The following is a 14,071-nucleotide window of genomic DNA, read 5'->3' on the forward strand; positions in this document are numbered from 1 at the left end:
AGAGAATCATTGATTAGCTGCCTCCTGCACGTCCCCTACGGGGAGTTGGGGGGGATCAAGCCTGAAATCTAGGCATGTGCCCTTGACCAGAATTGAACCTGGGACCCTTTAGTCCACAGGCCGACGCTCTAGCCACTGAGCCAAACTGGCTAGGACTCCCCTCTGTTTTTTAAAGTTGAGATATGCCACATATCTCACAGTTCACCTAATTAAAATGTTCAGTTCAGCCCGGCTGTGGTGGCTCAGTGGTTGAGCATTGACCTATGAACCAGGAGGTCACGATTCAGTTCCCTGTCAGGACACATGCCTGGGTTGTGGGCTCCATCCCCAGTAGGGGGCGTGCAGGAGGCAGCCGACCATTGATGCTCTCTCATCATTGATGTTTCTATCTCCCTCTCTCTTCCTCTCTGAAATCAATAAAAATGTATTTTTTAAAATAAATAAAATGTACAATTCATTGGTTTTTGGTAGGGTCACAAAGTTATGCAACCTTCACCACAATTTTAGAACACTGTCATTACCCCAAAAAGAAACTCCTACCCATTAGCAGTTATTCTGTATTTCACCCTCTAGTCCCCCAGCCCTAGACAACCACTAGTCTATTTTTTGTCTCTCTAAATTTGCCTATTGTGGGCATTTCATATAAATGGAGTCATATAATATGTGGGGGTTTTTTATGGCTGGCTTTTTTTACTTAGTACAGTATGTTCTCAGGGTTATCCATGCTATAGTGTGTGTCAGTTCTTCATCCCTTTTTGTTGCCAAGTTATATATATTTAAATATATTTTAATTGATTTTTTTACAGAGAGGAAGGGAGGGGGGTAGAGAGTTAGAAACATCGATCCGCTGCCTCCTGCACACACCCTACTGGGGATGTGCCCGCAACCAAGGTACATGCCCTTGACAGGAATCAAAGCTGGGACCCTTCAGTCCGCAGGCCGACGCTCTATCCACTGAGCCAAACCTGTTAGGGCCCAAGTTATATTTTATTGTATGGATGGATATATCACGTTTTGATTGTCTATTCATTGGTTGATGTTTCCACCTATGGCTCTTGTGAATAATGGTGCTATAAACACTCATGTGCTACAAGTTTTTTTTCTTTATTGTTTAAAGTATTACATGAGTCTCCCTTTTTCCCCCATTGAACTCTCCCCTGCCATCCTCTCTCCCAAGCACAAGCCCTCACCTCCCTACTGTCTGTGTCCATTGGTTTTGCTCATATGCATGCATACAAGTCCTTTGATTGATCTCTTACCCCCTCACCCCCCGCCTTCCCTCTGAGGTTGGACAGTCTGTTCGATGCTTCTATGTCTCTGGTTCTATTTTTGTTCATCAGTTTATGTTGTTCATTATATTCCACAAATGAGTGAGATCATGTGATATTTATCTTTCTCTGACTGGTTTATTTTGCTTAGCATAATGCTCTCTAGTTCCATCCATGCTGTTGCAAATGGTAAGAATTCCTTTTTTACAGCAGCGTAGTATTCCATTGTGTAGATGTACCACAGTTTCTAATCCACTTGTCTGCTGATGGGCACTTAGGTTGTTTCCAAATCTTAGCTATTGTAAATTGTGCTGCTATGAATATAGGGGTGCATATATCTATAAGTTTTTAAAATATATATATTTTTGTTGATTTCAGAGAGGTGGGGGGCGGGGAGAGAGAAGCATCAGTGATGAGAGAATCATTGATTGGCTGCCTCCTGCACAACCCCTACTGGAGATGGAGCCTGCAACCCGGGCATGTGCCCTTGACCGGAATCAAACCTGGGACCATCCTGTCCACACACCAATGCTCTATTCACTGAGCCAAACCAGCTAGGGCCATGTACTACAAGTTTTTATGTGGACACGTGTTTTTCATTTCTCTTGATTTTATACCTAGGAGTAGAATTTCTGGGTCATATGGCAACTTTATGGTGAACATTTTGAGGAACTGCCAAATTTTTTCGAAGTGGCTGAACCCTTTCGCATTCCCATTAGCAGTATGCGTTCTAATTTCTCTATCTCCCTAGTGACTTTTGTTAATCTTTTCCATTAAAGATGTTTTAGAGAGTGTGAAGTAGATTTTTATTGTGGTTTTAATTTCCATTTCCCTAATGTCTAATAATGTTGAGCATCTTTTCCTGTCCTTATTAACCATTTGTATATCTTTGAAGAACATAGTATTTTTATAAGAACCATATTAGCTCAGGAGTGAAAATTAACCTTGTAAAAAGAAAAGTATTGAAGGATATGAGGGATTATTAAAATAAGTGAGGTCTAGCCTTATCTGGTTTGGCTCAGTGGATAGAGCGTTGGCTTGCAGACTGAAAGGTCCTGGGTTCGATTCCAGTCAAGGGCACATGCCTGGGTTGCGGGCTCAATCCCCAGTGTGGGTGTGTAGGAGGCAGCCAATCAGTTATTCTCATCATTGATGTTTCTATCTTTCCCTCTCCCTTCCTCTCTGAATTCAATAAAAATAATAATAATTGAGGACTATAAACAATTGGTAGTTTACCTTTTTGTTGAATTAGAAATTCGGTAGCTTCATCATTTCATATCATTTTTCCACCATCTGCTGCCACCTCCACCCTAGAGTCAGATTAAAGGCTTTAGTTTGAAAGATGTTTTTCTCAGTTTAAAAAAGTGCTGATGCTTCCCTCTGTGAGCTTTAAATGGAAACCAGGAAAGTACCTGGTCGATTTACTCAAATTTACAGGGGCCGGCGATTAGTAAGTTTTCATTCATCCGTCAGTAAATACCGAGCCACTGGACTAGTATATCCATGGCGAGTCAAAGTTCTGAAAAATGATTTCTCCACAATGACATTTTCCCTGTTTTTACCTCTATTTCTTTTCAGTAACTAGACATTTCAAGTATAAATTGCTGCAGAAAGAACGGTATTAACATTTTCGAATCTATTATCTGACTCTCAGGGCAAGTCCAGATGAAGGTTTGCTTAAGCTTTGCTCCTCAAAGTGTGGTCGCCAGCAGCATTGCTGTCACCTAGAAACGTGTTAGAAATGGTCTCAGGACTTACCGAGACCTGAGTAAGAATAATCTGCATTTTAATAACATTCCCAGGTGATTTGTTGCACATTTATTGAGATTTGAGAGCACTGGTCTAGAGCTTTTGATTGCTTCTGTAATGACTGGGTTCTCCCATTCTTTTTTTTTTTTTTTAAACCATACTCATTTTGAACCTTGTATGTATAAATAGAAATCAAATGTGAATTATCAAGAGATTCCATCATAATCGACCTTTCTCGGATGTAGTAAGTATTTGTAGCTCTGCGATTATTCAAAATTCTTATTCTCTATAGAACTATCTTTCTCAGTAACACTGTTGGTAACATGTCTTACCTGTAATACCTGCATCACCAGCAGATAAGATGGCAAGTTGTTTTGTTTGTTTTTTAATGTGTACACAATTACATCTTGACCTCTTTAAGGTGTTAGACCTGTTGACATTATTTGCCCTGCCATAGATGTTTTCGAGGGCAAGACAAAATATTTCAGGACCAGGCCTTCTAGTTATTCTTTCACCTTGCTGGAGAGTTGAGATACGTCAATTCTCCTTTCTTCATTATTAACTATAAAGAAGCTAGAGACCCGGTGCACGGATTTGTGCACTGGTGGGGTCTCTCGGCCTGGCCTGCAGGGATTGGGCTGAAACCGGCTCTCTGACATCCCCCGAGGGGTCCCGGATTGCGAGAGGGCGGTTCTCGGGTGACATACCCCGGAATCGGGCTCCCTCCTCTCTGGTTCCTGCTGCATCACTGGAGAACCGCAGCTGCCAAGTCACTGTAGCTCGGCAGCTACTGCGTTGAGCATCTGCCCCCTGGTGGTCAGTGCATGTCATACCTTCCAGTCGGCTGATCTCTTGGGCTTTTATATATATACATATCAGCTTACCTGTCAGGACAATGGTTAGTGACTAGATAGCTCGTTAAATATACCCTTTCTTGTTTGTTTTGTTTTTATAATATTTTTGTTGATTTCAGAGCGGAAGGGAGAGAGAGATGGAACCACCAATGATGAGAGAGAATCACTAATCGGCTGCCTCCTGCACACCCCACACTGGGGATCGGGCCTGTAGCCCAGGCATGTGCCCTGATGGGAATCGAACCGTGACCTCCTGGCTCATAGGTCGACGCTCAACCACTGAGCCACGCTGGCTGAGCAATATACCCTTGCTTAATTCCTATAACAGAGCCTTGTCCATTTTTCCAGAGATTCGCCTATTATTATTATTTTCTCTACTTATCCCTTTTTTCTGGAATCTGGTACCATATGTTCAGATCATTCCCAGCTTGGAAGCACTTCTCTCCCTGGCCACCTCCATCAGTGGGATAGATTTCAGATGCCCCCGCTGACTCACTTTACTTCTTTTATTCCATAGCCAGAAGAAATTCAGCAGCAGATTGTTCGAGAGACCTTCCATCTAGTTCTCAAACGGGATGACAACATCTGTAACTTCTTGGAGGGTGGAAGGTAAGTGATCAGCTTCAGGTTTCTCCCCGTGTGTCCCCTTTTGGGTGGCCTTCATCGTTACTGCTTGAGGCAGTGCTCAAGTGTCAGGCGGGTACCCCGTGCAGCTGGAGCTGACCTCAGCATGATGGGCTGAAGGAGAGACCCCATTCTGTTTGGAAGCTGTTGAACGGTTGCGTTTCGGATTTTTCTTACTTAGATGTTTGGTTTCTGGGAAAATGGGCAGAAAAAAAGGTGAGGAAAGTGATTTAGGCACCACGGCCAAACGTGGTCACATTCACCGGGTAGAACTGGACTATGCTTTGTCCCATCCTCCCCCTGCGTGTTGGCTCCGTTCTCATTCCCTGGGACAGGGTTTCTCTTTGATGTGTTTAATTAAGATGCAGGGATTTACATGTTTCCTGTCTTCCACAGTTTGATGGGTGGTTCTGATTACAAACTGATTTATCGGCACTATGCTACCCTCTACTTTGTGTTTTGTGTGGATTCATCGGAGAGTGAACTTGGGATCTTGGACCTCATCCAGGTATGTGTAGTCAGTTAATGATGGCAGGTGCTTTAGGGTTCGTTTTGGGTTTTTGAGTAGCCATCCTGTAGATCCTTTTGTCAGTCTTTCTCTCTCTCTCTCTCTCTCTCTCTCTCTCTCTCTCTCTCTCTTTAATATATCTTTATTGATTTCAGAGAGGAAGGGAGAGGGAGAGATAGAAACATCAATGATAAGACAGAAACATTGATTGGCTGCCTCCTGCACGTCCCCCAATGGGGATCAAGCCCGCAACCCAGGCATGTGCCCTTGACCAGAATCGAACCTGGGACCCGTCAGTCCGCAGGCTGATGCTCTATCCACTGAGCCAAACCAGCCAGGGCCTTTAGTCAGTCTCTGTACTGATACTGGTAAAAGTTGCCAGATGTCCACCAGATGGTGCTATGAGAAAGCTCCATAGCAACCCTTAAACACGCAGAGCTTTTGGGTTCATTGGTTCCTACCTAGCCATCTCGCTGCCCTTGGTTTTTAGGTTCATTTCTGACACCAGTTTCGATGTGTATGTTTTCCCCCACCACCACCAAGCAAATAACTCAGTTCTGTGGACACTGACCAGGTGTCCCATAAGTTTAACTCAATTCTGACACTGTGTATCTGGAGATAGACAGCAAACGCAAGACCAGGTTGTCTATCGCCTGTGCTTCTGACTGAATGGCTATAGATCAGAGAGTCCCATGACCTCCTCCGTGGGCTTGATTAGTTTGCTAACGTAGCTTACAGAACTCTCTAGAGAAACAATGTACTTACTAGATTGGCAGCTTGTTATGAAAGGATAAGACACAGAATAGCCCGATGGAAGAGATGTGTAGAGCGAGGTTGGGAAAAAGGCACATAGCTTGCCTGCTTTCTCCAGGCACACCATTCTCCCCAAATCTGGTGCTCACCAGCCAAGAAGCTCTCTGAGCCCTGTCCTTTTGGGGTTTTATGGAGACTTCATGGCATAGGTAAAGTTAACTAAAAATCATTGGCCGTTGGGGATTGATTCAAGCTCCAGTTCCCATCCCTTCCAGGGACGGGTGGGTAGGAGGAGGCACTGAATTTTCCAAACCTTCTAATCACCTGGCTGGTTCCCCTAGCAACCAGACCCCAGAAGTCACCTTACTGGGAACGAATAGTTTCCTGTTCTCTCAGTAGGTGCTGAGAGAAATGATCATCCAAATTGTATTCCTAAATACTCTTAAATTGGAATAGGAAGCATTTTTATTTGATTATTTAGTGCGTGTTTATTTATTTAGCATAAACTATTGTTGAAGAAATAAGACATTTTTGTGGTTCAAAATTCAAAAGGCACACCAGAAGTATACAGTGGAAAGTATCTTTCTTCCCCACCCCCGCCACCTAGTTTATTTTTCTAGAAGTAGCCAATTTTAGTTTTAAAACCAAGAACCAGGGGCAGTGTTACCTCTGGGGCACTCAGGTAAACAAGGTGTATCTTACTATTTACTTCCTTTTGGACAAACATTTGTAATGAGTGATAAAAAAAGAAATGAAGTAACATAGTAAAGGAAGAGAGAGAGAAGTTATCATTGTAAGTTGGCCTAATTACGTACCTAGAAAACCTAAAAAGAAAAATGCAAAAAGTATCACAAGTAATGGTTGATATGAGAGCAAAATAGCAGAATATGAGATTGAATTAATCAAAATTGAATTTTTTATTTCTGCAGAAATAGCTAAAAAATTCATAATTAATGAAATTTCACTTAGAGCAGTAACAAAGGGTATTTAGTGTTTTGAAATTAACTTAGTATGGAATACTTGACATTGATTCCAATAACATTGTAAAATCTTAAAGGAAAAACATAAAGGAATCCTTAAAATAAATGAAGCTATAAGCCTTCCCCTTGTTGGGGAGAATCAAGCAAAGATTACGGTAGTAATCAACAGATTAAATGGGAAACCCAGGTATAATTCCATCAGATCTTACAGAACTTGGTAAAGGAAAATTTATCAGGAAAAACAGCCAGGAAATCTAAAAGTACGTTTTGAGGGGAAAAGGGCGGTATTGGGGTATTGGCTTTACTAGCCTTAAGAATATGTAATGTTTGGCTCTGGATGGTGTGACTTAGTTGATCGGGCATCATCTGGTGCACTGAGAGGTCAAAGGTTTGATTCACTGGTCAGGGCACATGCCCGGGCTGCAGGCTCCATCCCCAGTAGGGGGCGTGCAGGAGGCAGCAGATCAATGTTTCTCTCTCCTTCCCTTCCTCTCTTCTCGCAAATCAATAAAAACATATTTAAAGAACATGTAATGTTTGCAGATGAACTTATCTACCTAGAAAATCCAAAACAACTGGAAAACAATTAGAAGTAATACTAGAGTTCAGTAAGGGGACTGGATACATGTTTAACATATAAAAATTAATAGCTTTATTTAGAACTAGAGGCCTGGTGCACGAAATTCATGCACTGGGGGTGGGGGTGGGGGTCCCTCAGCCCGGCCTGTGCCCTCTCACAGTCTGGGACCCCTTGGGATGTCCACCTGCCGGCTTAGGCCCGCTCTCTGTGGGGAGCAGGCCTAAGCTGGCAGGTGGACATCCCTCTTGTAGTCCAGGACCCCTCGCTCCTTACCGTCCGCCTGCTCGGTGCTCCTTAGCGCTGCCTTGGAGGCTCCTGCCACCGCCGCCGCTGCCCTCACCGGCCATGAGCCCGGCTTCTGGCTGAGTGGCGCTCCCCCTGTGGGAGTGCACTGATCACCAGGGGGCAGCTTCTGCATTGAGCATCTGCCCCCTGGTGGTCAGTTCATAGCAATCAGTCATTCCACTGTTCGGTTGATTTGCATATTAGGGTTTTATTATATAGGATAATAAGTTAGGAAGCAATATTTGAAAGGGGCCCACTCGCAATAGCAAAAAGGTCCATAAACTACCCAGGAATAAATGTAAAAAACATGCATGGTCAATATAAAGAAATCTTTAAAACTACTGAAAATATGGCCCTAACCGGTTTGGCTCAGTGGATAGAGTGTCGGCCTGCGGACTGAAGGGTCCCTGGTTTGATTCCGGTCAGGGGCATGTACCTTGGTTGCGGGCACATCCCCAGTAGTGGGTATGCAGGAGGCAGCTGATCGATGTTCCTCTCTCATCGTTGTTTCTAACTCTCTATCCCTCTTCCTTCCTCTCTGTAAAAATCAATAAAATATATTTAAAAAACACACAAAACTACTGAAAATATGAAAAAAGAGCAAAATATATAAATCAAACATGTTCTTTACTGGGTGAGAAAACTCATTTAAAAAAACAACAACATTAAAATGTCAGTACTTCCAGGTTATAAATTACTGAAACCCTTGTCAGAGTCCCAGAAAGATTATTGCTTTTCTATAAATTATTTTTGAGTGTGAAACATACTGTGTATACAAAAAGTATGCAAACATGACTATATAATGTAAAAAATGCTAATAAAATGAAACTGTCCCTCAGATTAGCAACAGTATGTTACCTAGTCCCTTAAAGCTCCTGTATTCTCCTCATTTATTGCATCCCTCCTTAGACTTTTGAGTTACTATTCCTTTGCTTCTCGTTATAGTTTTACTAGGTGATGTAGATTCCCTAAATGATAAAAAGCTAAGCACAAACTTAGCTGTGTAAGGAAAGGGTAATTTGCCACTTTTATTTTATTTATTTTGTTAATCCTCACCCAAAGATATTTTTTCCATTGATTTTTAGATAGAGTGGAAAGGAGGGAGGGAGGGAAGGAGGAAGAGGAGGAGAGGGAAGGGGAGGGGGAGGGGGAGAGAGAGAAAGAGAGAGAGAGAGAGAGAGAAACATCGATGTGAGAGAGACACATCCATTGGTTGCCTCCTGCACAAGGCCCGGTCGAACCTGGTATGTCCTCTTGACTGGGAATTGAACCCATGACCCTTCAGTGCTCAGGCTGATGCTCTAACCATTGAGCGCACCAGCCAGGGCGAATTTACCACTTTTAGATGCAGGCTCCCAAGAGGAGATAAGCTGAACAAAGTGTCTGGGTCCCGGATTGGCTTTAGTATCCCTGATAGTTTACAAGAGCCCCTTCTGGGGAAGTCTGAGGTCAAGGGTGAACCCCAGGAAACTTAGAAGATTCGATGTTTATAAAAAATGATAATTTTCTTATTTCCTTAGCTTCATTGAGATACAATTAACATATAACATTGTGCAAGTTTGAGGTGTGCAGCCTGTTGATTTGGCACTCGTATGTATTGCAAAATGAGGACACCATAGGGTTATCTAACCCCTCTTATCACCCCACACAATCACCTTTTCTGTGTGCGCAAGAACCAGATTTTTTAATGGATTAAAATGCAACACCCTTGCCAGCTAGAATGCTACTCTTTGGTGACAGAGGACCTAACGTTAGAACAAGAAGTTTGCAAAGCCCCAAACTTTAAAAGTGTGACCTTTCTCCAACTGCTTCCGCTCCTGGACTGAAGCCATGAACCGCACCCCATTCCCCTTGGTGTGTGGGTTTGTGATCTCGCCACTTCAGGCTGAGCTTCTCGGTTTCCAAATACTTCTTCCTGTTGTTCAAAGTCTTGTCACTTTATCAACTGAGCTACATCCATCTTCACTATTAATACCCCTTCATTGTCTAAATTTGACATTTTGGTCTTCGTTTGCAAAATTCAATTGATCCCATATGTAAGCAGGCTTGGATTTGTCTCCTTGTTTCTTGCCTCGCCGAAGCGTTTTCCTGTTTTTCTCTTGTTCAGCAAATTTCCTGTGATTCCCAGCTGCTGGCTTATAATCGCTAAACACGGTTACTCTGCTTTCTGCAGAAGCTTTAGCTCCGGCGGCTGCCATGTGAGGGCCATTGCTATCCAAGGAGCTCCTGTGTTCCGGTGCCCACAGGCCCGCACATTGAGAACTGAATTTCCAGTAGCTCGCTCCTTGTTGTTTTTGCTTTAAAACCATTTCCTTTTCTCGCTGTTCTTGTCTGCCCTTCCCAACATGTGACTGCCCTTCCCAACCTCCCAGCTAGAGCTTCTCTCGCATACATTGCTATATTTTTGCCTCTGATAAAACAGAGGCTAGTAGTCAGGCTTAAACTTTCACCAAATCCTGCTACTTTTCCCATTCCCCTCTTTCTCTCTCGACTTCTGCTTTTTGGGGCACTGCTTGACCTTGAGCAGGAACGAGGTCTGGTCACAGTTTGCTTGGCTTCTGGATCAGGATTTCTTCTGCTCCCAAGTCCCGGGTGGAGACTCTTCCCACTTCCATTCTACTACGATGGCGCCTTTTATGCAACTGAGATGTTGAGTGACTTCTGCCTCTTGATGATTTCCTTTGCGTTTGTGTGTGTCCTCACCATTTGCAGATGAATTCAGTCACTCGCTTCCTCTCTGAGACGAATGCTCTTTGTCATTTTGTTCCTGAGAGTTGTGTTTCTTAGGGATTGAATTTTAGATGCATATCTTATTATTTTGCTGTCTGAGCCTGCAGTACCTTCATTTCAGTCTCTTCACGCGTCAGCACGCCTTTTGCCTCTGTTATACTCCTTCGGTTCTTGATCTTGATCATGAACTTGAATAATGGTGTTTTGAGGCTTGAGAAAAACATACATGTGACTGCTCTTTATATATATACATATATATATATATATATATATATATATGTTCTTTTTTATTGCTTTTATATAAATATATGTTTTTTTATTGCTTTTGTTTTTTTAGAGGGAGAGGGAAACAACCCCTTATCTCTAAGCCACAGAGCAATAAAGGAAGACAAACATGGATTGCTAAACCAACAAGAAACACAAACAAAATGATCTCTTAGAAATTAAAAACCTGAGAGGAAAATGGGAGAGAAAAGATAAGAAAATAAGGAGGTTCTGTTTTGTTTGAGATTTACGTAAGGTACATGGCATCATGACTTCCCCCTTCGCTTTCCAATGTGATGTTTATGAGGATGTGACTATTCCCTGTTTCTCTTCTTTACCGATGTCTTTGTGTTTCCTAGGTTTTTGTGGAGACCCTGGATAAATGTTTCGAAAACGTTTGTGAATTGGATCTGATCTTCCATATGGATAAGGTACCTTCTCTCCCAAACCAGGGTTACCAGAAAGTCAAGCGCCTCAGCCATCCCAGCCACCTCTACACCTTCACGTGCTTTCTTTTGTGCTTTTGCACTCTGGGGATATTCCTAGAACCTCGTTTTGCTTTTTCTTAATATGTTTTTTTGACGCTCAACCAACTAAGCCACACTGGCCGGGCCTAGAACCTGTTTGTTTTTTTAATATGTATATACATATATGTGTATGTATATTACATATATATGTATACATATATATATATATATATATATATATATATATATATATATTCATATATTACTGATTCCAGAAGGGAAGGGAGAGGGAGAGAGAGATAGAAACATCAATGATGAGAGAGAATCATGGATCAGCTGCCTCCTGCAGGCCTCCTACTGGGGATCGAGCCCACAACCCAGGCATGTGCCCTAACTGGGACTCGAACACTGACCTTCTGGTTCATAGGTCGACGTTCAACCACTGAGCTACGTCAGCTGGGCAGAACCAGTTTTTATTTAATAACTTAAGTGTGATAGTTTTGGGGGAATTTTGCAAAGATCTGTTCCCAGTTGTAACACTCAGAGATTGCTATTGGGCCTGTATCCTGGTTCGGCTTTTCATACAGACCTCCTGGTAGATGGCAGTGACGTCCCCAGAATGACTGGCTGTCGGGCTGATCAATAGATTTATGTTGGTTATCAGATGAGTTGCCCGGCAATAGGCCAGTGAGAGTGAAGCTTTCGAATAATCACGACACCGGGGCTTTGACTTCCCTGGTGAAATTTTTACTTTTCCTGAACAGTAAAGCAGTGACTAAGACATCGTTAACGTAGTTGAAGGTCCTGTGATGCTCTGCGGGGAAGCTGATGTCAGGCAGGATCGGAGTGGGTCATAGTCCATGTTCTCGGGCGTGGCCTCCGCCCTCCTGATCCAGATTAAACGGGGTGATTGCCGGCAAGGGGACAGCAGCTGCCGCATTGGTTTTGTCCCCCTGGGCACGCCCCCAGCCGGTGCTGCTCTCTGGTGGAGGTCCATGCATCTCAGGTTTGCTTGGTCATGGTTTTTCTCCAGCTGGTTGTCACTGTGACCCTTGGCCCTTGGAGGGTGGTAGTGATGTTTTGGAGACTCTGTGCTCATTGCTAAGCCATGGTCCTTTATTACTCTGTTTCCATCCCGAGGAGGCAGATGTTTGTATTTTTATTCTCTTACTAGTAGAGGCCCGGTGCACGAATTCGTGCACCAGTGGGATCCCTCAGCCTGGTCTGGGGGATCAGGCTGAAACCGGCTCTCCAACATCCCCCACGGGGTCCCAGATTGCGAGAGGGCACAGGCCAGGCTGAGGTTACCCCACTGGTGCACAATCAGGGCCAGGGAGAGACACGGGAGGTTGGCCAGCCAGGGAGGGACCATGGGCGTGTTTGGCCCATCTCACTCAGTCCCAATCAGCCAGACCCCAGCAGCAAGCTAACCTACCAGTCAGAGCATCTGCCCCCTGGTGGTCAGTGCACGTCACAGCAACTGGTCGACAAGTCAACTGCCTGCCCCCTGGTGGTCAGTGCATGTCATAGTGAGTGGTTGAGTTGCCTTAGCATATCATTAGCATATTATGCTTTGATTGGTTGAACGGCCGACTGGTCAACCAGACACTTAGCATATTAGGCTTTTATTATATAGGATACATATTTTTAATACACACCCAAGGATATTTTTCCATTGATTTTTAGAGAGAGTGGAAGAGAGAGGGAAAGACAGAGAAATACCGATGTGAGAGAAACACATTGATTGGTTGCCTCCTGCACATGCGCCCCAACCAGGGCCCGGGCCAGGGAGGAGCCTGCAACCTAGGTACATGCTCTGGATGGGAACCGAACCTGGGACCCTTTAGTCCACAGGCCGATGCCCTATCCACTGATCCACACTGGCTAGGGTGAGGCGGGTGTTGTTAGATCCCTCACTGCTCGCATTGCTGTCTAGGGGACTGTCAGTCTCAGTGCCCTCTCCCAGGCTCTCGGGTGGCACTCTGCAGGCCAGCGCAGTCTGGGCATTCTCAGGGTTGGCTGTTGGAACGCGGTGAAGTTGCTCTGAGAGGATCTACCCTGACTGACTCTACAAGGAGCCTGATGCCAGGGAATCACAGAGGCCCATTTCTTCTGGTCTTGGAATAACGTCCTTTGGTTTAGTGTCGTTTCACTATGACGTTGGTGAGATGTTGTTCAGATCGATTAGCCCACGGTACGGTGGTTTCATGTACGTCATTTCATTTCAAGTTGCGTTAACCTGTCGTTGCTGTACTTGACTTAGCGCTCCCCGAGCCTCACAAGGTGTCCAGAACCCTGGTTGCCGGTTCGATTCCCAGTCAGGGCACATGCCCGGGTTGTAGCCTTCATCCCTGGTAGGCGGCATGCAGGAGGCAGCCGATGGATGTTTCCCTCTCACATCATTGTTTCTCTCTCTCTCTCTCTCTCCCTCTCTAAAAGTATTTTTTTTTTAAAGTTTTTCTCTTATCTCCTGAGATAATTGTGAGCTTTTATCTTATCACTCTCATGTTATTTTAAAAATATTTGTGAGGATACCTGCTAGGGCAGTAAAGTAATTTGAGGCCCAAGTACTTCACTGGACATGGCTTTAAAAGGAAATAAAAGGCCATAAAAATGTTGTTGTTTCTCATATGTCCTATCTTCACCTAAGTTCCAGGCAGTATTTTGATACCGCTGCAGGCTTCTTTTCTAGTCTGTAGAGCTGTGATGTTGGATTGTTCTTACGCCATCAGGAAATGGCTCTCCCTGAGCCCTGGGGTTTGGGAAAGTGATGATGTGAAGAGGCGGACTCTCACTCTGCCCACCTGTGGAATGCCTTCATGTGTTCCGGCCGGTCACTTCCTTTCCCTGGGATTTCAGGCTTATCTTTGCCCTCAAGTGGAGCCGCTTCTAGTTCAGCCATATCTTCTTTCGAGAATAGAAAGTGATCTTTTTACTCAGAAGCAAAGGCCACGTTGTAAGATCATTGGAATAACAGCTGGAACTCTCCATTCTTCCTCATTGAAGACT

General features: G+C 44.0%; 1 protein-coding gene across 1 annotated transcript in view; it reads left to right on the top strand.

The window, feature by feature from the left end:
- Positions 1 to 14,071, top strand: part of LOC307094961 (AP-3 complex subunit sigma-2) — a 39,111-nt gene that overhangs the window by 2,154 nt on the left and 22,886 nt on the right. The window contains exons 2-4 of the mRNA XM_079764174.1: positions 4,389 to 4,480; positions 4,892 to 5,003; positions 10,955 to 11,026. Of these exons, the coding sequence (XP_079620300.1) occupies positions 4,389 to 4,480; positions 4,892 to 5,003; positions 10,955 to 11,026 (276 nt within the window). The remainder of the gene's footprint in view (positions 1 to 4,388; positions 4,481 to 4,891; positions 5,004 to 10,954; positions 11,027 to 14,071) is intronic.

The sequence above is a fragment of the Cnephaeus nilssonii genome, assembly GCF_951640355.1.
Source record: "Cnephaeus nilssonii genome assembly, chromosome: 24".
Classification (NCBI taxonomy): Eukaryota; Metazoa; Chordata; class Mammalia; order Chiroptera; family Vespertilionidae; genus Cnephaeus; species Cnephaeus nilssonii.